This window comes from Quercus suber, unplaced genomic scaffold (genome assembly GCF_002906115.3).
Source record: "Quercus suber isolate HL8 unplaced genomic scaffold, Cork oak 2.0 scaffold_339, whole genome shotgun sequence".
Taxonomy (NCBI): domain Eukaryota; kingdom Viridiplantae; phylum Streptophyta; class Magnoliopsida; order Fagales; family Fagaceae; genus Quercus; species Quercus suber.
In genome coordinates this window covers 31,796-55,167 of record NW_027069791.1, presented here as the reverse complement: position 1 = coordinate 55,167, position 23,372 = coordinate 31,796, and the positions used below count along the sequence as shown (strand labels likewise).

General features: G+C 34.3%; 2 protein-coding genes and 1 long non-coding RNA gene across 3 annotated transcripts; 1 reads left to right on the top strand and 2 right to left on the bottom strand.

Annotated features, from left to right (window-relative positions):
- Positions 1 to 332: 332 nt before the first annotated feature.
- Positions 333 to 974, bottom strand: LOC136061660 (uncharacterized). Its single transcript, XM_065759693.1, has one exon. It carries the CDS (start codon positions 972 to 974, stop codon positions 333 to 335), a length of 642 nt encoding a protein of 213 aa, XP_065615765.1.
- A 12,459-nt stretch (positions 975 to 13,433) lies between these two features.
- Positions 13,434 to 14,788, top strand: LOC112020926 (uncharacterized). The gene is made up of 3 exons (XR_010623505.1): positions 13,434 to 13,763; positions 13,884 to 13,944; positions 14,613 to 14,788. It is a non-coding gene; the product is annotated as an uncharacterized LOC112020926 (long non-coding RNA).
- A 5,106-nt stretch (positions 14,789 to 19,894) lies between these two features.
- Positions 19,895 to 22,659, bottom strand: LOC136061663 (sesquiterpene synthase 2-like). The gene is made up of 5 exons (XM_065759710.1): positions 22,568 to 22,659; positions 22,227 to 22,511; positions 21,980 to 22,118; positions 21,643 to 21,891; positions 19,895 to 20,353 (listed from the first exon to the last, which is right to left on the bottom strand). The coding sequence occupies exons 1-5, from the start codon at positions 22,657 to 22,659 to the stop codon at positions 20,060 to 20,062; spliced, it is 1,059 nt and encodes a 352-aa protein (XP_065615782.1). The 3' UTR covers positions 19,895 to 20,059.
- Positions 22,660 to 23,372: the final 713 nt, after the last annotated feature.

Here is a 23,372-nt window from a genome sequence, read left to right as displayed (position 1 = left end):
GCTTTCTCTCAAGGTCCAGAAGAAAAGAGGATGGATTTGAAGTTATAACTCTTTAGACTCCACTCAGTCGAGTCATGATCTTTTTCTTCTTAGCAAAGATGTTCCCAAAATGCTCCTTGTTCCAGATGGTGGCTTCTCTTTTGAAGGTATGAACTGCATCTTTTAAACTATCGAGTTCCTTCAAACCGCAGCAACAATTCTAGGAAAAGAAGGATCAGAAAGCTAGAAGCTTTGAAATTTGAAAGGATGCTTGAGTTGGAGATGGCTCACTAGGGAGGTTTCCAAGAGGACAAAACAGTGGTCCAAGTGGCAGCGAGTCAGATGAGTAATTTTCACTTCAGGGAAGAGGTGCCACCAGTCGGGGTTGACAAAGAACAAGTCAATTCGTTCTTGAATAAGGCTGTTGATGTCTCTTTATTTGTCCAGGTAAATCTTGGCCTTGAGAAGCCTAGGTCTATCATGTAACACATGTCTAAGCCTTCTTTGAAAAGCAAGGAGTTATTTGTATTAATAGCTCTCCCCCCATATTTATCGCTAACAAGGAGAGGTTCATTGAAATCCTCGGCAATAACCCAAGGCATATCAATAAGATTAGAGGTGGAGCAAAGATTGTTCCATAAGACATATCTTTTAGCAATCCTAAGACTAGCATATACAACAGTGAATAACCAATTAATATTAAAAGGTTGTACCTTCACCACTGCATGGATCTCTTGTTCCGTTTTTGCTAGAAGAGAAACATCAACTCTATCAAAGTTCCATAAGAGCCATAGCCCGCCAGCATACCCAATGGTTTTGGTGTGGATCGCTTCATCAAAGGGAAGGTGATCAGTCATTTCTTTGGCTTTATCGCCTCCTATATGGGTCTCCATAATGACCATAATTGCAGGATTATGATTATCAACAAGATATCTCGCATGGTTCTGAAAGTTAGGTTTTAGAGCACCCTTGTTGTTCCATATGATGATATTCATGATTAAACTTGTTGAATGGGGCGGAACACTCGTCAATTTGAGGGAGGGTTTACACCTCCTCCCTTAAATTCCATTCAATTAGCTTCACCATCTCCTTTGTCTGACCTTTCCCCAGCACTAGTGTCAGGAAGAACTTCAGCACTCCCATCTTGAGGGTGTGACAAGTTGAATGAAGGTTGAAACCTTTTGTTGGAAGGAATACTTGAATCAACTTGGTCACATGCGGAATTTTTGCCCAAACCATGCGCCTCTCCTCCTTCAGCTCTGGACTGCCGACTAGGAAAATCTAGGCCTTTTGAAACTTGGGGTTGAACTGGCCTATTACTTAGATTAGATCTACTTAGATCTCTGCTATAAAGATCTTCGGTATTACCACAATCTTTCCCTTCGGATTTATCCCCCATCTTTGTATGGGATGGGCTAGCGAACATGCTTGGATGATGAATGGAGCTCATTTGGTTGCAAGAAAGGAGAAATCTGCTAGGACGACGAAGTCTAAAGTTTTGTTTTTTTTTTTTTGTCTAGATGCTTCCCACGTGCTAGCATTAGTAGCCCTACTCTTGGCTTTTCCATTCTTGCCCTCGACAGAGTTGTTTGGGCTAGTTTTCGTCGTTTTAGGCCTAACATCTATCGCTGGGCTATAGTTATCAGAATGTCTTTTAATAATACTTCTCAAGGAGCTTGATAACTTGGGCCCAAGAGTTTCAAGGTCCACTGAAAACTTCCTTTTACTTTCTTTGGCAGCCTCTTCACCCACAGTGAGTGGTGTGTGTCTGGCATATGCTTGGCGTGGGCCTTTCATGTCATATTGAATGTGCTGTGTCCTTGGAGTTTGTGCTGTGTCCTTGGAGTTTTCTGGAGATTCCTTTTGCGTGTCACTACCATCCATGGTTTGTAGGAGCCATCCTTATTGTCCTCTTGTACGTTTAATAGGGGAATGTTGCCACTATCATGATGTACGACTTTGTGATCCCTTTGTCTTGACATTATCGAATCTGGTGGACTCTCTGGTGAGTCCGTAACTAGCTGAGGGTGGTGGCGGATGGTGTAAGGGGCAGTCTTCCTTCTAGTGGCTAACCCTTCCACAGGAAAAACAAACCTTATGGAGGCCCTCATACATCACCTGCTGCTCCCTCTTCCAATGAGGATTGCTGTGATAAGCGGTTTCTCCAAATCTAATTGAACACACAGCCTAGCATATCGGCCTTTTGATTTTGTGGCTATATGGGTGTCTATTCTCAGGACGTGCCCAACAGTTTGGCCAATCTCCTTCAAAACCTTAGCTTCGTAATACTCAATGGGAGGTCCCTTCAATCTAATCCATACTGCCGTTGACGAGATGCTTGTCGTTTCTACATTGAAATTTGGTTCTCAAGGTCTGATGGAGAGAAAATGCTATCCTACAAACCAGGGACCTTTTTGGATAACAGCATTATAGTTCTCCTTCATTGAGAATCGAGTTAGGAAGAAATCCCTGCCCAAATCAACACAGTCCATTCTCCCAGTCGGTTTCCACAAAGCCATTAACTTTGAGTAGTTGAAGCGCATTGACTGGCCAAAAACCTTAAGAAAAAGGGCCTTTGACCATGGTGTCCTTATATGCAATTTCGTAGCTTTGGATAGTTTCACAGCGGCAAGGCCTTGGTGGAGTCCATAAACCCCGTCATCTGATTCCACATCAGCCTCCACCTCATCCATAAAGTTGAAGGCTTGGGTGTAAGCCCCGGGTATTTCTCCCATAAGCTTTTCCTTGAAAGACAGAGGAGCACTACCTTGGTCCAGGCCATGGCCCCAGCCAACATTCACCCTATCAAAGGAGCTTGAATGATGCACCTCTTTGGTCTTTTTATTACTTCTTGCAAGTTCCACCTCTTCCTCTCTAAAGAGCACTCTATACCCTGTTTTGGGTGTATGCTTCCTCTCCCTCACTACTAATGAATCCCACCAACTAAAGGGAGAGAAAGCATACACTCAAAACAGGGTATACTTTATCCCATATGAGGTGGGGGGGGGGGGGGGGGGGAGACTTCTACGAAATCAGAGTGAATAAGTAAATGTTAATTGTGTTTTAAATTTACATCTAGCTAGCCAAAGCACGAAGATACATCAATATGCAAATGGAATTGATAAATTAAGAGAACTCTAATTTCTAGAGATGGGCTTCAATAATTTGTATACTTTTACTACTATAAGCAAGTAATGATGAAAAACACGTACCATGAGGAAATAAGACATGCAAACCATATTTTCCGGTTAGTAGATGATCTTTCTAGCTCTTCCATGGAACTAGTGCAAATGCACCCGCTAAGTAAGTTAGATGTAACGTGTGCTAGAGCTAGAAGTACAGCTGAAGCTAATCCAAGCTTAAATGCTTTACGTCTAGATTCCTTACACTCAAATGTTCGTAGTCTCTTAAGTGTAATCACCTTCATGGAAACAAAGCTCAAACTGGTGTAATTGAAAGAGGGGGAGGATAAAGAAAATAAAAGATAGCATAGCTAGCATGAATCTATCTACTAAAACTGAATTCTATCTTATAGTAGACAGAAATAGTTATAACATATAATAGTAATACTACAAAGTTATGAATCAATAGCCACAATTGTATTGTGCTTAATTTGTATTATAACTTTTACTGTACTATTATACGTTGACTTGTAAAAAGAAATCGTGTACCTTGTTTTTGGCAAATTGAGCTTCCATACTGAGAATACCAGCTACAACGTCCATAGCCACAAGTACTAGACAAACAATAAGAACACCTATTTTTGCCATGTCTGCAACTTTGGAGCTACCAATAGAGAGATATATGGCCCTTTGAAGAAGAAGGTAGAAGACAAACATACTAATTGATTATGGATGGGCTTCACTAAGTATTCACTAAGTAGTGAGTGAAGCGAGTATAGGAAATAATGTTAGGACTACAATAAAACTCATAACTTTGCAATAACCTATGACAAGTTGTAAGTGATGGAATAAATTATATTAGTGGGTCCACAACTCCACCACTCATAACTCACCACATAGATAAGTTGTAAACTTTTTGTATAATGCTAATATTTTTTTGTATGGGGGTATCTGTTTTCATTTTTCTTAGAGCAAATTTTATTTTATTTATGTTGTTGTTGTTGTTGTTGTGAGGAAACAGAGCGATTAATGTGACAAAGAAATTTCAACTTATTTCAACTACTTCAACTACTTCAATACTTCTCTGTCAATCCACCACTTTTATTATCACTCATTGCAAGCTTGGATTCTGTTCATGGTTAATTATTCAATGACTTGACTGGGGAACATTATCTGCATTGAACATTAAAAAACAATAATTTTGGGGAAACCATGGTTTGAGCTTTCCCATCCGCAATTTCATATGGCCCTTTGAAGAAAAAAAAAGGTAGAAGACAAAAATATTAACTGATGGGGAATGTTAACAAACACCGCTTGGTCCTTGTTAAGGGTAGAAGAGACAAAAAAAAAGTTGTGAAAAAAAGTTAAAAAAGTCTAAAAAGAGACCAAATAGTGCTTACAAAACTGAAAAGATGACATAAACCGTAAAAAAAGACAAAACTCCTTGGGGGCCCCAAATTTTAAATTTTCTCCATAGTATATATATAGCAAAAAGATAAAGGCCCCTAAAAAAACTATAACCGGCCCCTATTTGTTCGGAAGACTTAAACTTTGTCTAATAGGTATAACTTCTCAAATAAAAGAATAGTTGAGCTCTCTAATAATCCAAAGACTTGTAATTAATTTAATGGACAATGACCTACTCTCTACAAATGGAATAGATGTCAGCCCATTTAAAAACAAAACTTTTACATTTTCCTCTTCAATCTCAAGCTACGTGCCTTTTGCTTTTTTCTCCTCAATGTTGCTGCCAGCCTTGTTGCTTAGTTATAATTAACAAAACAAAGCTCATCTCAACACAGCCACACAAAACAAAATGCCCTCGCACATAACTGAATGCCCTCACAACTAGTAGAAACAAATCTGTCCTTTTTTTTTTTTTTTCATCTCATTGCTGCTATAGTAGAGTGAACTTGGAAGTGTGTGAGGATGTGGGTTTATGTTAGGGGATATTTCATTAAAATATATTTTTTTAAAAATAATATGAACGATGAAGTGGACGTTGCTTAAAATAATAGTGGAATTTATTGTAACATCTATATAATTGAGAAAAAAAAAAATTAAGTTTCTTTTTAGGATAATTCTTGACTCATATTAAAGCTAAAATAAATATTAGTAAAGCCAAAAAAAAAAAATTGATGCATTCCTTAAGAAAAAAAAAGATATTAATAATTTAAAATTTCGGACACCTGTAACAACAAATGTTTTTTTTTTAATGCAAAATGTTCTTCTTTAATGATTTGATGATGGTGGATGAATTTAAGACACCTGTAGCAACATTTAGAATTCATAATTTGATGATAATAGATTAATTTTATTCTATGAAAGATTATCGTCATACATAAATTTCATGCAAAATATTCTTTTTTGGATATTATACATGTCTATAGTGAACTAGACAATTTATGGACATATTAGAGTTGATAACTTTGTATTCAATATATTTATAAATTATGATTATTGTATAAATACTATAGCTTAACCCTCCAAGTTAAAAATCTAGGTTACACCCCTGCTTCACTAAGTAGTAGGTGAAGTCAGTATGAAAAATAATGCTAGGACCACAATAAAACCCGCAACCTTGCCACAACTTACCTACATGACAAGTTATAAGTGATGAAGTAAATTATATTAATGGGTCCACAACTCCACTACTTGCAACTCGCCACGTGAACAAATTGTGAATTTTTGTATGATGCTAGTATTTTTTGTATTGTTAGAGCAATTTTTTTTAAAAAAAATAAATAAATAAAACAGAGCTATTAATGTGACAAAGAAATTTCAACTACTTCTTTGTCAACCCACTACTTTTATTATCACTCATTGTAAGCGTGTGTTCTGTTCATGGTTAATTAGTCAATGGCTTGATTGGGGAACATTATTTGTATTTTTGTAAAGTGTAAACCCCACGTGAATGGATAGTCGTACAATAGTCATATTACTGAATTATACTCACAACTCATCATGGATAAATTGTGAGTTTTTGTATGATGCTAGTATTTTTTGTATTGTTAGAGCTGTTTATATATATATATATATATATATATATATATAAAATAAGGAAACAGAGCGATTAATGTGACAAAGAAATTTCAACTACTTTGTCAACCCACCACTTTTATTATCACTCATTGTCAGCTTGTGTTCTGTTCATGCTTAATTAGTCAATGGCTTGATTGGGGAACATTATTTGTATTTTTGTGAAGTGTAAACCCCCATGTGAATGGATATTCGTACTGTAGTCATGTTACTGAATTATACCCAAATAATTTTGTAATTCATTTGATGGAGGGTCCGTTTGAGATTCACTTATTTTACTAAAACTAAAAATTTTTTGTTGAAATTACTGGAAATAAAGGTAAAAGTTAGCTGAAATAGTACAGTGAAATTCATGAATAGTATCAAAAAGTGCAGTGGGACCTTTGAATAATAGCAAAAAGTGCAATGAGATTCATGGATAATAGCAAAAATAAGTTAAATAGTAAAATATGTTGGCAAAAATAATTTTTGCTAGATGCACATAGGATATACATGAAAGTACTCTTCGTTTGGATCAATGATGTCAAAAGCCGTATAGCCGATTGAACATTGAAAAACAATAATTTTTGGGAAACCATGGTTTGAGCATTCCCATACGCAGTTTTACTTTGAGATTCTATCTTCTTCTTCTTCTTCTTCTTCTTTGTCCGACTATATCATTAAAAGCTTAACTTATTTTTTATGTATAATTTTATATTACAAAAATTTTAAAATAGAATTTTTAATTGATGATATAAATATTGATGTTTAATTATTTTTAAATTTTACCATTATAAAATATATTGAAAGAAAATGTAATCTAGTTGATTTGTCAAAAAAATAAACCACAAATGAATAGTACAACCAAAGAAATGAGGATGTTATATGCTATGTTACAATATATATATTATATATATATATAGGAGCAAATGGTCTGAGGACATTCTAAGGCTATGGGCCCTATTCTAGGACAATCAAAGGCCCACACATGTGTAAGCCAAGGTTTGACACATGTGCCAAGACCGAGGAAGGAAGATGCTAGGACCATTCAAGGTTGGATTGAAACTGAGAGTAAGAAGTTCAAGGAGAAAAAGCTAACTAGCCCATCAACCGAGGACCTCGAAGAGCAAAAACACCTCGGAGTACTATATCTAACTCCCTACATCGAAAAGTAAAGTTTTAAGGAAGACAATATAGTCCTGTAAGAAATGGAAGGGGGAAATATTTGGGAAGGTGACTACCACCTCCACATTTAATACTCTGCACGAACTGAACTGGCCGCATTTATGAGGAAAAGACATCTAAACAATATTTACACAGCTCACAGCACTCTCTCTACCACCTCCAAAAGGGTCTTGATGGGACAAGATCCAAATGGCTCCCCTGAGACATACAGATGGAAGGCTAAAATGCAACGTAAAGGACTATATAAGGAAATGAATCCTTTGAAAAATGGATGAACATTCTACTAGAGAGAGAGAGAGAGAGAGAGAGAGAGAGAGAGAGAAGAGAGGAACTGTATCTGATTGTAAAAATATCAGTCTTGACTGTTAATAAGAAATCCTCTCTCAAATCTATCTGAGGAAGAGTTTATATTGAATCTTTGTTTCTTTCGTTTACGTTACTCCTGTCAATACTGTTTTTCCATAACTTGTAACTACCTTAGCATTGCAATTGTCATAAGCCCACTCTCTTACAAATTTAATATACTTCGCTTGAAAAGCCAGAATTACTATACTAGTTGGGCCTGGGCCTCTATCTAGTCCTTACATATATATATATATATATATTAAACGTGAATTGGATACAAAGCGAGAAAGTGCTAGTTTTCAGTTTTTTTTTTTTTTCCATTGAAAAAAAAAAATTAAAAGGAAGAAGAAACAAAAAATAAAGAAAGAAAGAAAGAACATTATATTTGTCCATTTGGTGTGTCCATACTGAGTATCAAAGCAATTTATCCAGCCATACCATGATCATTATGCAATATTCGAGTCAATGGGGCATGATATGCAATTATGCATCACTTCGTAGCTAGAGTCCAGGAAGCTTTGAAATCCTCAACCTTTTATTATGTTTCTATTTTCTACCATATCAATATATGATAAGCCCCTTCTAGGTTAGTTTGTTGCTTGAGATATTTTTCGATGTTAGAATATTCTGTGCCTATATATGACAAAGATTAATAATAGATCTCATGATCAACAAGGTTCATTTCATTATTTTTTTTCTTTGACCTTTTCATTTTCATGTTTCATGTTCTTGTTGAGAATTTATTCACTCCTAGAGGAGGTTTTCCTTCCTCTCACAAGGAGTGTAGGAGGCCTACCATGAGTCTCATATAGGAGTAGGGATGAACCTGGTAGGGGGCCCGGCCCCCTTGACATTACCCCCAAAATAAAAATTAATATATATAATATACCCATATTGAGCCTAAGAAAAATTTGAGTTCGGCCCCCTTGCTTTCAAAAGTTTGGCCCCCCTCCACAAAATAAAAACCGAAATCCAGCCCAAACAACACCACAGCCCAAATACTAACCCAAACCGATATAGGCTCGGTTGCTAACATGCATTGAGAGAGAGAGAGAAAGAGAGTCTTTTGATTCCAAAAACAAGACATTGAGTGTAAACTTTATGTATGCACCAATTTAAATATGAGTACTACTTGAATAATATGTAAGTTTTGTATTATGAATAACATAATATTTTAGACACCAAATTTTGCAACCTCTACTTAACCTCACATCATGAGCAAAACAGTTATTTCATAAAATAACAACAAAATCATAATTTTGACCATTTGATTTCCACATACTTGATTGAAGAGAGATCTAGAAATTCAAACAATCAAAGCGACACATCATACGCTTAAATTGAACCACTTGATCAAAATTTCTAGTTGAATCTATATTCAATGGTTAATGTGTATCCTCACAATTTAAGTCGATCACATGTGATTACGATTAAATTATGATTGGTTCTTAAAAGAATGAACTATAATTAATTATGGCTCATTTGTATAAGGTAATCTCTCTCTCTCTCTCTCTCTCTCTCACTCTCTCTCACTCTCTCTCTCTCTATATATATATATATATTAATAAGTAAAGCTTAGAGAAAATCAAATTAGATTCTACAATTGAAGTACAATTTTGCGCTATGTGTCCTAAATTATTTATTTTTAGAGAGTTTTATTTCTTAATTTTAGAGCCAAATGTGGGACCACATCATAAATATTCATCAAAGTGAGTTATTGAATACAAAAACCAAAGAATTTAGAATTAATGAATCATAATTAAAAAAAAAAAAAAAAGTGCTTCACAATATCGAAAATTGAGAATTAATAAAAAAAGTAAAAATATGGACAATTTACATTTTCTATCTAAGAATACTCTTACAAGATTTTTTAAAGAGTTAACAAAATATAAGAATGACTTTATATCAATACTATTTAAATTATATATATATATAATAATATATATATATATAAGAATTATACTATGTATCTTAATGTATTATTTTTAAGTATATTCATGTATATGCATGGAGTTACAAACCAGTGTAAAAAAAAATGGTAGAATACTAGTGATGAATGCACCCCAAGTAATTCTAAGAGTCCAATTTTTGAGTAAGTTTAGTGATTTTAAACAAGTAGTTGAATTATTTGTAATTAGATGCAATTAATTACTGTTTGAAATTAATAAATATTCCCTAACATGTTCATAATCTTATAAAGGCTAAAAAATCATCCAAAGTCAAATGTAACCTAAAAACTACTCAAAAATGCCAAAAAAAAAAAAAAAAAAAAATCAAAACAAGCACAAGTTTGGACTCTTGGTCCAAGTGCCATTTTGGCACTCAACTCTAGAACCCTTGATTTTCGATCATTTTCTTTCTTTCCTTTTTTCGATTTTCAGTTCCCACTTGTGATTTTTCTAACTCATTATTTCCAAAATTTGAGCCTTGAAGAGTCCCAAACTCATTCCAACATATCAACCTAAGGCTTTCCCTCCTCTATAAATGGAGAAGGCCTCCTCATTTGCAAGACCCAAAAATCCTTTAAGAGAGCTTTTGGGAAAAAGCCATTTGGTGATTACCGATCCTTCTTTTCAATCACTCTAACTTCTCAAAGGCCTCAAGTTTATGACTCCATGGCATAACTTGACTCAAAGCAAGCATTCGACCCATTATCCATATACAAATTGTGAAAGATGTGTTATTATTCTGCCAAATTCTTCATAGAACACAAAGAATATCCAAAGAACACTTCAAAGGAAGGAAGTACTAGCTAGCCAAGCTTCGCTACTTCGAACCTTGGCCCAAGAAAGTGCCGCCCAAGCTATGCCATTTCGAACCTCGATCCAAGGAATGCCTAAACTCTATCAATCTTAACCAAGAAAACAGACAATCCAATAACGTTGCCCATATTCCAAGCTTGAAGGAAATGCATACAACACAAAGATCCAAAACCTCTAGAACATTTAAGACTATTATTGAAATTAATATTGCATGCAAGTATAACATTTTGTCAATCCTATTTAACATTCAAAATTGTTAGGTTCTAAAAGTTTAGAACAATTGGCAAACCGTGAGCACAAACTTGTCTAGATATAGATTCCTAGATCTATAGGTTTGATTAGACTATGCTCAAGGTGTCACAAGTCAGAACACAAGAACATACAAGCTGCAAAAAGAAGAATTCAAATTCTGTGAATCCCGACTGAACAAAAATTAGATTCGACTGATTGAAAATCACAGAAAATCAGACTCTATAGAATTTTAATTAAGCCCTACAACCCATTGGCCCATTATGTGATTAGGGTTTCAGATCTATTTCACAAAGTATATAAAGGAAACCCTAAGGCACGTTTTGAAGAGACTTTGGAGGTGCTCTTGTGAGATCTAAAAGGTATTGTGCCTTCCTCTTTCAAAGTCACTTCCGGAAATCATTCTCTTATCATTAGATCCGGTAGATTTGAAGTTGTTGCAAAAAGATTAACAACTGCTAATGATCTAAAGTTTCAAGGGTGGTATTGAAGTCACAAAATGAAGATTCAAGGTCTCAAGTAACTAAAACCAAGAATTGAGGAGAGAAAAAAAAAAACACGAATTGGTTTTCTCAAGAATTCTCCAAGAAACAAGAGTTGGATTCTGTTTAAATCCAACCATTTGATTGTTATTAATCTAAGAATACGAGTTATATTTTGGGAAGAACACAAAGAACATAAACATGTTCTACCAAAAAATTAATAATAATGAAAGGAATAAAAAAATTAATTTAATTATCTTATTTTATTTTTAAAAATTTTAGAAATTGAAAATTTTTTAAATTTTTATGTGATTTATTATTTATTTAAATGTTGACGTGAAATTTTTACTAGGCCATAGCTATATTTTAATAACCCTTTGCAATAGTTATTAGACAAAAGATTTTTTTTAATCCTAAAAGCTAAATTTTCCCAATAATTTTTTTTATCCTTCACACAAAATTTCTCACATGCATAAACTTTTTTTTCCCAAAATTTTCATTTGAAGCTCTTGCTCCTTTGACTTATACATCGCCATGGCCTTTAGATCCTTCAACTTGTACTCCCTAAAATTCATTATTTTATTACTTAAGCTTTATTATTATTATTATTAAAGAAAACTCTAATTATATAGCCTTATCCCAAAAAAATAAATAAATAAACTCTATAAATAAACTCTATAGGATGCTAAGGCAACTGCTGTCTCCTTGAGTTCGGTCAAGGCTTCCTAACCTGAGTTTAGGCTCGAGGTTTATTCTTCATCTGGTGCCATCTCCTTTCATCATCTCTTAGTAGTTTCTCTTCGTCCTTTTTATATCTTATCCCAAAATCCCCTTGGTGTTTTGCCACCTCCTAAGTTGACCATCAAAGTTCCCTCGGTGATAATATCTTTTTGAATATCTTCTGACCATAGTTATTTCCTTTACCTAATCGGCAATACCCTTATCCATCCTTAAATTTATTTCCTTTTTTCTGGTTTAGAGACAATTGGGCTAGTGGGCAAGGGGCTCCACCCCTGAACCACTTTATTATCTCTATGGAAAACCAATCAATGCTGGTGGAAGCTTTAGCAGATAAAACAAAGAAACTTAGATGCACGGGTAAAGCGGTGAAGTTGAAAGCTAGTGAAAAGGCTGTTGAAGAACTATTCAATACAGGTTTGGTAGGAAAGCTCCAAGCAGACAGAAACATCAACAAAAATGCAGTGAAGGCTATCATTCTAAAAGTATGGAGGACCTCCAAGGGTGTGCAGATTGTAGATCTAAAAGAAAATATTTTTCTGTTCAAGTTTGCATGTGAAGGTGATAAAAGGAGGATCCTAGAGCTGGGGCCGTGGAATATTGAAGGTTTTCCTCTTATCCTTAAACATTGGCATCAGAATATGTCAGTTGATGATTTGGATTTTTCAAGTATCCCTTTATGGGTTCAAATACACGGTCTCCCTATTGAGTATATGTCAAAGGAAAATGTCAAAAATTTTCCCCAAAATTTTTATTTCCCACTTTTTTCTTTTTTCTTTTTTTGTTCATTCAGCGTGTTTCTTTTCCTTCTTTCTTTTTCATTTCCCACTTCTCTCTCCCCTCACGCCTCTTCTCTCCCCTCACACCGCCACCCCTAGCCACCGATCTACTCTCTCTCACATCACGCCGGAGTCACAATCCCTAATCACAAACCCTAATTTCTTCTTTGAATTTTTGTGTTTCTTTGTTTCCTCCCACTTTCTCGTCGATTTTCACTGCATTTCTTTGATTTTCCTGTCATCCAATTTTTTATATTTTAATTGTGAAAGACACTGATGGAGAATCCATATATTTTAATTGTGAAATGGGCAATGAGTATACAGGGCCACGATTGTTCTGTTCTGTGTTGTCAAATAGTGAGATCATACTGCATATATGCTATGAAGTTAGTTACACACGGTGTAAAGACAAAAATCAAAGCAAAAATACATAACAAGAGCAAAGTTAAAAAGGAAATTACATGATTAGTACAACGACCAAGCATATGCGCTTCAGTATTGGAACTAGTCATACAAAGACAAGCAGAGCCATTCTTTACAGTTAGAAGCCACCTGAGCATGCAATGATATCAATTTAATAAGTAGTCCAATCTGCTTTTGCAGCAATAAACAATCACCATCAGAGGTAACTTCTATGTATAATAACAATTGTATAGCTATTTGTAAGCAAGTGGGATACCTTTGTACCATGTGCAATCCACTCCAGCTACTATTAGAAAAGTTACAAATTGCATAGCATCCATTAGAAAACAATGAGATCAACTGCATAGCATACATCCTGGTATGTCTTTTTTTGAAGTTTTTCTTGCTATATCCCTCTCAGATCTCCCTTTAGTGCTTGAAATGAGATTAAAAAAAAAAAAGTTTTGAGTATTTTATATCTGTTACAGTCGTGTTTGGTGTTATGAATGCTTACAATGTGTTGTGTTAGTAACATTGTCAATGCAATAGTTGAGCTACTAGAACAAAACATATAGATTTTGCTGACTTGGATGCAGGCAAAAATGGGCTTAGGGAGGGTATCGTTGTCACTCTTTGGGGTAAGCCTTGGGTCAATGCTGAACTTCCTATGTCCCGAGCCACTGGTGATGTGTACCAAAAGAGGTGAGGCTGTGATGTACTTTTAATGTTTGATTTTCTCCTTATGGATCGTTTGATGCCTTATTTTTTCCACATGGATTATCTGATGCCTTATTTTCTCCAATTCTGTCCATTTTTTCCCAGACTGTCAAGTACTTCAACAATGAAGCTTTTGAAGCTGATCAATATGATGAGTACTTAAAGAGTAAGTTATCTTAGTGGTATGGTAGTTATTACATTCACGTGTAATTATCAATTCACTTGTTTTGGTTTTAAAGGGTTATAGGCTTATAGCCCACCTGGTTCTAGGATAGTTAGGAATCAAAAGGCTTAGTTGCTCTGCTGCCTCATGGAGAAAACCTTTATTCCTTCTTCATTGGCTGTATAATGCAGTAAATAATTTGGGCAACCTTCAATCTGATGGGCAATTACCCAACTTGTAGGTTGTCTTTTGTGTGCACAATGCCAGCTAACTGGGTGTGCTGGGTTTGGGTTTCCAAAGTGGGAACCTATGTTTTTGATGGTTTAGAACAAAGTTTGCTCCTGTGGGTTCAGGTTTAAGAAGGGGTTTCCCATCTCAATCCTGGTCTGTTGCCACTTCTACCCTAATTAGGACTTGGTGATCGCTCCTCCTTCATGCTTCTAATGGTTTGAAATGATGATTTTATGTGGCCAACCACCAAATCAATTTTAATATGGTTCAGGTGGTTTTGGATTTTCTTTATTATTTATGTTCCTTTTAATCTCTTGCCTTCTCAGTCCCCTTCCCCACCACCCCCCACCCCCCCCTCCCCCCCCCCCCCCCCCCCAAACAACTTCCTGATAGTATGGCAAAAGTGCTGTTTTGTAGCTGTTGGTGATTCAATTGCTCAGGGTATGAAGATGCTGCTTTAAACGTAGCATATTTGAACTTCAGCCAAAATGTTATATTTAGCAAGTGCATGATTAATTTCTTCATAGGAGATCAAGATTCATTTCTTCATATGGACTTCATTGTATGACAATTTTTCAATCAAACACCTTAACCATCTCTCACTCTAAAGCGGCTTTGGCAGTCATTACTAGAAACGAGTTTGGTGCTGTGATCAAGGTGTGGACAAAGATCATCCCAAAGTCCTCTCCTCTCAGGGCTGAAGCTGAAGCCATTCTCTGGGCCTTGCAACTTGCTAAGGGAGAGTATTGGAGGTATATCTGTGTGGAAAGTGATTCCAAGCTCAGCATTGACGCCATCCTGGATCGTTCGGGCTGTCCCTTATGGCCTATCTCTACTCTGGTGTTTGATATTTGTTTGATTACTATGTCTTTCCTTTCTTGTTCGTTTCTTTGGGTGTGTAGGAGTGGAAATGCTGCTGTTCATGAGGCAGCAAAGTACGCATTAGCTTCCTTAGTTTCTTTTAGTTTTGTTTCTGGCAACCAACCTTCCTGCCTCTTTGGCCTCTGTTTGTTTGGAAGATGCCGGTCACTGTATGTTTCTATTTGATTTATAATATTGCAGTTTCCCAAAAAAAAAAAAAAAAGTGCATGATTAATTGGTTTGTCTATTTCCTTGCAATTTTTAATGCAAGGGAAAGTTAGTGGCTATGCATCAGTCTTTGAGAAGTACCACGAGAAGGCAGAATCCCTTATTTGAGACCTTTTTAACATTGGAGGGTGACTTAGAGGAAAACTAATATAGATTTTGTCATAATTCTAGTTGTTTAAGTTTAAAACAATATTTTTATGTCATGGTTTAATTTCAGGATTTCTTTGTATATTCTGTATTTTAAAGTTTTAACTTATAAGAATTTTTATGTTTCAATGGATCAATTTTTGGTAATCATTATACTATTGTAACAAGATAATTAAACAAAAATGATATAAAATAACTTAAAAATAAATAAATAATAAAATATTATCACTGATGATATAAAAATTTGGTCATGAATAACTTTATAGTGACGACAAAATCCCTTGTAATTTATAGAATAGCAACGCCACTTAACTCCTTGCAAAAACATTTTAAGTGACAGCTTAACATCGTTACTATTATTTTTAACTAATTGTGAGGGGTTAAAAGCCCTCGAAAATAAATGTTAACGATGACACTATTCATCTCTAAAAAATATGTCATCAATTTGAAATTTGCAAATAATTGATTGCGAGAGTATGAAGGTCTTCACAAATAGTCGTCGACTTTTCTCGTCATTTGGTAATATATTTGTGAGGGTAGATTTGTTCAATAACGACAATGGATTGCCCTTGTAAATTATCGAACAAATACGACGGCCTTCGAGAGCCATATACCATTGCTAATAACCTTTGCGGCGATATTTGAATTTTCACGAGACTCTTTTCTTGTAGTGTATATATATATATATATATATTTATATTGGTAGTGACCTTACAAATCTCACAATCACTACATTGGCATAATTATATGCAGAGTGTTTGTATAGCAAGTCGATAGTAGTAAAAGTAGGAGAATGAAGTAGAGAACTTGGAGAAATAAGAGAACTTTCAAAACAGTGTTAAGTGTTTTATGTGTTTAGTAAACAAATTATATATATATTTTAAAGGACAAATTTTAGCTACAAAATTAGTTGTAGCGTAAATATCAATAGCTATGTTATCAATAAATTGTTTAAATTTCAAGTTTTTGTAATTTAAAATTATGCATAAAATATAAATTTATAGATTATATAGTAAATAATATTTAATTGATACAAAATTTGACATGCGTATTAAGAGCATAATGAATGTACAATTCAAAGGTTAAATTTTTAAAATATGTAGTAATGATTATTTTATTAAGTAAGGTTGTACCCTTAAACTACAATCAATTTTGTAGCTAAAATTTGTCATATTTTAAAATTCTTTACAGCACTTAATATTAGCACAAATAGTGTTAAGTGTTGTATGTGATTACGTGTATGCACATCCCCGCTAAACTAAGACCCTTTTTGTTTTGTCAATAATTTTCCGTTCTTTTTTTTTTTTTTTATCTATTATTATTATTTACTTTAAGGGTAAATTACCTAGTTAGTTCTTATCTTTTACATCAAATGTCAATTTGATCTCTAACCTTTTAATTTAATCAATTTGATCCTTAATCTTTTAATATCGTGTCAATTTTAGTCCATACCGTTATCTACTAGATGGTAAGATCTGATGTGACAAATGGAATATTAAAAAATTATTTTTCCTACCACATCAATTATCAATTGTGTAGCCGCATCAGACTTTAAAAATAAATATTAAAAAAAAAAAAAATTTATGTCCGCATAGTTAGATTAGATTACCCCTCCTAAAAACTTCTTTTTTTTCAAGTTCATATGCACGGTGGCTAACAATCTCATGGGAACAAAAGAAAGGAAAAGAAAAGTATATCATACAAATGGGGAAAAAGCACACCCGAGGTGGTTATCTATGAGGATGGGCTGCCATGAGCTGTTGTTATTCTTCAAGGAGGGATGTTGCCCCTTGGTAGTGTTGGAAAATTTGGTTTTGTATCTCATACAAAATACACAGCGGAAGCAACAAAAATGGATCTATTTCATTCATGATTGATAACATGTACTATGTAAATTTTAGAATTTAAGAACAAGATAGCGTACCTTGGTGCGGTGAAATTCAAAAAAAAAAAAAAAAATAGAAGTACTTGGGAACACTTTTAATCTTCACTCCAATTCCACTTTACGCCCAAGAAGTGTGGTCTCTCAATCAGTTTCCAAGGGAGAATAATCGAGTGGCTTCACTCACACATACACACCATTTCACAATGATGTCTCTCTTTTTCTTTTCACTAATGAAAAAATTCTGTATGTTTCTCTCTTTATAACTAATTGATTATCTAATTGGGCTGGCCTATTAGACCTTTCCAATTGGGCTTTAGTGTGTGGCTTGGAGTAAGACCAAAAGGGACCAATAAGACACTAGGTCCAATGGGCCTTGGGCTTTTTTGTCAACTCTTGACAAGTCCAAAGTTACCATTAATTATATTTAATATCACTATATAAATATAATTTCACTTTAGGCCTTATTAATAAATTATATCCTAAGACTTTATTATACATGGAACATCTTCATAAAATATTCGTAGTAATACAAAGTCATGAATATAGACTGCCACTTTGTAAATTACTACATCTTAATCATTGAATATCTGGTTTAATCCTTTAAGTTATTCATCATATATTTATGAAATCCAACTTCATAAATATATACTTTATTAACTATTTACTAAAGTAGTTAGGCCTAACATTCTGAATAACATACCCATTAAACTTATCTCAAGGTAATATTTTGTATCTTCATTAAAAGACTATGAATTCCATCTTGAGAATATATGTTTCATTAACACTAAATGTAGCTGCCCAACATACTGAGGTTTTGACCGTTACTTTAAATTTCACTCCTGATATATCAAAGCAATCTACACTTCATGATCAGGTCTATTATTCTCTCAGGATTAAGAGTTCATGTAAATATATAAGTCGTGAGATTTATTATTCAATTGACATTCGTTAGGAGAATAATAAATCTCATAGCGGTCTAGTCCAATATGTTTTAACTCTTAAAACATATCAATATATCAACTAGAAGTCACCACTTCTATGATCAAGATAAATCATCTTAGTTAATATGTTATAGTCTTCGCAGATGAAACTTCCAATTTCATCACCGACTACGAACTAAATTCTGAGTTTACAAAGAACTTGTGATTTATATCTTCTGTGACTTTTCACATAAATTGCATACTATTCATCTCATGGACTCCGTGATAATGTCCAAATATTCATGTTACCATTATTTCAAATAATAATAAAACAATTTTATTAATTGTAATATTAAATCATACATCATGTCATATATAATGTCATACATAATATCATACATAGCATCATACAATAGGATTTAAGGACATTAATCCTAATAGGTAGATCATAGTAGGGTGGGTTTGGATGTGTTCAAAATGGAACCTGTTGTCACCTCCTAAAATTTTCTAAAATGCGTAAAAGGTTGAAAACCCAGCCTAAGAACATGCCCTTGTCATCATCCAAAATTCTAATACCTTCTCAACATACGTTCATAGCGAAAAACGTTGGATCCCTAGCCCCACTGCCCTCGTCCCCAAATTTCTCACTATCTGGCATGCCACATATCACGAGAACGCTCGCCACTGCGGCGCCGATGCCGCTCAGTTCCTCTTTATTGAAGGAGGAACCTTCGCTGTCCTCTCCTCTTAATCTTTCTAATTCTCCCTATCAACCTTTACGCTGGAACCGTTTCTCCAAACAATGATCAGTTCATCAAAACAACAATCAACCACATCGCCAAAGGCTCTCCTTTACTCTGGATCCATTTCCTCTTCGTCGTCATTGTCATATTGGTTCATTTCGGTCTCTTTGCGATCTTTAAGTTAGTGTGTGTTCTTAGGCTTGGTTTTTTGGGATTTTAGAATTTTAGGGAGATTAATCTCGTGTGAACATAGATTTTGCGATTAAAAAATTTTTTTTTAAAAAAATCTGCTATGGCAGCACATTTGGCAATTGAGGTGTAGAAAAATAATTTTTTATTATTTTGTATCAAATTTTTCCATCCAAGATATAATGACAGGGATTAACTTGACACGATACTGAAAAGTTAAGGACCAAATTGACACAATTGAAAGGTTAGGGATCAAATTAACATTTGGTGTAAAAGATAGGGACCAATTATGTAATTTACCATTATTTTAAAATAGCACATCACCTAAAAAAGAAAGTGGGATAGCATATATATGTTCCTAAGCTTAATATATCATATTGGGACCCACTACAGCTAATAAAAGTATTGTGAAAATATTGTGACATTTTATTGTATTTCTAAACTTCTTTTTTGGTTTAGTGTTTGTTGGGGAACTTCTCTAACTTTTTTGCTGAAAATATTTTTACCAAGAGTTTGCTAAAAGCCTAGTATTGTGTTTAACAAAGAGCTTCCTTAACCTCTTAATTAGCCTTGTGATAACTCATAGCATAGAATAGACAATAGCGTAGAGAACCAAAAGAAAGCCACAACTTGAGAAATTTCAAGCGAAATTTTACCATCCCCCACTAGAATGGCACGATAATTTCAATCTCATCCCACAAAAGCATACCACCAGTAGTAAATCTCACAATCATTATTATAATAATAATTATTTCTGTAAACATAGTGCTACATTATTAAATGAGAAAGCAAGATTTTCCTTTTGTTTTTATTTTACAAATGGTCCCCATATAATATTATTGGACTTGGATCCTATTCAAGCCTATGATTCTTTAGAGATTTCCTATTGAAAGATTCATATTTTGTCACCCCAGTCATATTGGTACTGGATCTATAAGCACTGATGCAACATTATTTTTCATCTCTTTTCCAACGTGAGTGTAGCCATCCCCTTCCTTGTAAATGACATCTATTACTCGTGCAAGATTAAGAACACGCATAAGTAGAGGCATGGGAACAACAGTAGGCCTTATACACTCCTCATTAATATCCTTCCATGCATTAGTGACTTGCCTGTTGAAATCATCATGGACTACTTGCTCTGAGACACCATATTGCTTCATGTAGCATTCAACTGCTGAAGCAGCATGCCCTCTCTCTTGCTCAAACTACACACAAAGTTTTCCAAATGGTTAACTAGAAAGTTGGCAACACATGTATATGAAATGGACCTTGCACACTAGCTTGTGACACTTGATAAGATTTTTTGATTGCATACCTTATGTGACTTCATGTCATCCATGAGTCTACCAATTATAGATGAAGCTGTAATGATCTTGGGGTTGCTAAAGATCCAATCAAATGCCTCTTTTGTAATGATGTCACCCATGCCAAGGAAAGAGATAGTTGTGAGCATAGGGTAACCAGAGGTTTTAAGTGCAATATGCATATACTCCTCCATTGTTGGGATGTAATTTTGGTGGAACCATTTGGCTTCATCAAAGTAGGCCCGAACCAAAAATTTCATCTAGGGTTTAAATAACATAAATGAAATAAGTACGTGGCATGAAAAAGTTGACAAAAAAACATGAAAAGTTAGGTTGCTTGACTCTTACAGCATCTTTTGCATAACTAACACGGTATGATCTTTCTTTCTTAGCCAACTCATTTTCAATTGCTTTAAATACATCAAAGAGTGCACGATAACATATTTGCATGTATTCTGGAAGTTGATCTATGTAGCTAATATCCCACCTAAAAATATCATGTACCAATTACAAAAGTTAGATTGACATTATACATCTTAGTCTTAACATATATATATATATATATATATATATTTTAACATAAGACATATGGAGCTTATATTTAGAAAATTAGACTCTTGTCTTACCACATGAAACCTTAAATCCTTGTTGACGTAGTAGTCGAAAACGAAGGGAAACATTGTAGAGATCATCATCTTCCACATCATTATGGTCATTATAAGTAGCATATATATGTTCTAGGGCTTCTTGGATTTCTCTTTCAAAGTTATAAGCCACGCCTAGGCGCTGGAGTGCATCAATTAAGCCCAACTGTTGTGAAAGATGACCCGCAGATGCTAAGAGCTCTTTTCTTACCTCTTCTTTCAGCTCTTCAACTTCACTACTTTACGGAAATGAATATTCTACACCATGAATTGCATGAACAAATAATTATATTGCAACAAAAAAATGCTATAAATATTATAAATTCTACTACATAATTTTAAAAACTAGNTCATCATGGACTACTTGCTCTGAGACACCATATTGCTTCATGTAGCATTCAACTGCTGAAGCAGCATGCCCTCTCTCTTGCTCAAACTACACACAAAGTTTTCCAAATGGGTAACTAGAAAGTTGGCAACACATGTATATGAAATAGACCTCGCACACTAGCTTGTGACACTTGATAAGATTTTTTGATTGCATACCTTATGTGACTTCATGTCATCCATGAGTCTACCAATTACAGATGAAGCTGTAATGATCTTGGGGTTGCTAAAGATCCAATCAAATGCCTCTTTTGTAATGATGTCACCCATGCCAAGGAAAGAGATAGTTGTGAGCATAGGGTAACCAGAGGTTTTAAGTGCAATATGCATATACTCCTCCATTGTTGGGATGTAATTTTGGTGGAACCATTTGGCTTCATCAAAGTAGGCCCGAACCAAAAATTTCATCTAGGGTTTAAATAACATAAATGAAATAAGTACGTGGCATGAAAAAGTTGACAAAAAAACATGAAAAGTTAGGTTGCTTGACTCTTACAGCATCTTTTGCATAACTAACACGGTATGATCTTTCTTTCTTAGCCAACTCATTTTCAATTGCTTTAAATACATCAAAGAGTGCACGATAACATATTTGCATGTATTCTGGAAGTTGATCTATGTAGCTAATATCCCACCTAAAAATATCATGTACCAATTACAAAAGTTAGATTGACATTATACATCTTAGTCTTAACATATATATATATATATATATATATATTTTAATTAATCAATCTTTGAACCTCTCAATTGCTTCAGTGAAGAGTTCAAGTTCTTCAAGTGTGCCATAAACATCATATATATCATCAAGAATAGATGTCATAGAAATAACTTTGGTTAGTATTTTTCTTGCAAGTGAATACTGGGGCTCAAAGTAGACCGCGACTATCCAAAAGTAGCACTCAACAACTCTATCTCTTGCAAAAGGGAGTTTCCTTGCAAAATCTAAATCTTTCCACCACCTACAATTTGGATATAACAAGTAAATTGATTGATTGTAAGTAAACAAAAATAGGAAAATTCTAGGGCTATTATAAATTTTACGACAAAAAATTTATAAATAGATAGCAAATAATCATGTTACCTTGTCCTCTGAAGTATTGTTGACCAAGAAACGGTCACCCCAAATGCTTGGATGGAAATTTGCTGTCCGGCGAACAACCTCTGATTTGGCATTTTGGGATTGAGCCCCTGATACTTGGATAGACATTTTTTCTAAGTTCAAGGACGAGTCTAAGTTTTGAATGGTATGATGGGATTTGTTCTTTGTGAACTGCTTGAGCGTGATGTAGAATGCCTTCAAGGCCACGGTATTTATAAGCAATGGAACGAAATGTAGTAGGATAGCTTTATGGTAGGTGAGTGAGCATCATGGAAAGATTGTATATTTTTACTGATTAGAATAATCAGTAAAGTATAATTTTTGATGCACAGTTAAGTATGATGAATCATATCTCATTAGAATTACCAGTTAATTATTACTACAATCTATTCAAAAAAAAAAATATATATATATATATATATATTACTACAATTTTTTGAGGAATAGTTAGGTATGATGAATCATATATCTCAATTGACTGGAGATCATGGACATTGCACGTGTGCTATATGTCATTGTGCATTTGGTAGAAATGGAGGGGCCCAAGTTGGAAGCCATACTTACATGACCGAAAATTTTGAAAAGTCTACTTATTCCGAAAATAAATACTAAGTTTTTTTTTTTTACTTTGAAAAATCTATTTGTCCTAAAAATAAATAATGAGCTATCCCTCTCTTTTCCATGAAAAAGGTAGAAGGAAATTTAATCAAAAGTAAAAAACTAAAAAAAAAAATCAAAAGTTTAGATATTTAAAAATATTCAATAAAAAACTATCTCATAAATAATA

What these genes read in the sequence shown, in the direction of transcription:
- LOC136061660 (XM_065759693.1), bottom strand. Translation starts at nt 974, where the DNA reads ATGAATATCATCATATGGAACAACAAGGGTGCTCTAAAACCTAACTTT.
- LOC136061663 (XM_065759710.1), bottom strand. Translation starts at nt 22,659, where the DNA reads ATGCCAAATCAGAGGTTGTTCGCCGGACAGCAAATTTCCATCCAAGCA. An exon ending in TTAGTTATGCAAAAGATGCT is followed by an intron (nt 21,892 to 21,979) that starts GTAAGAGTCAAG and finishes TTTAAACCCTAG; the next exon opens with ATGAAATTTTTGGTTCGGGC. An exon ending in ATGACATGAAGTCACATAAG is followed by an intron (nt 20,354 to 21,642) that starts GTATGCAATCAA and finishes CTTTGTGTGTAG; the next exon opens with TTTGAGCAAGAGAGAGGGCA.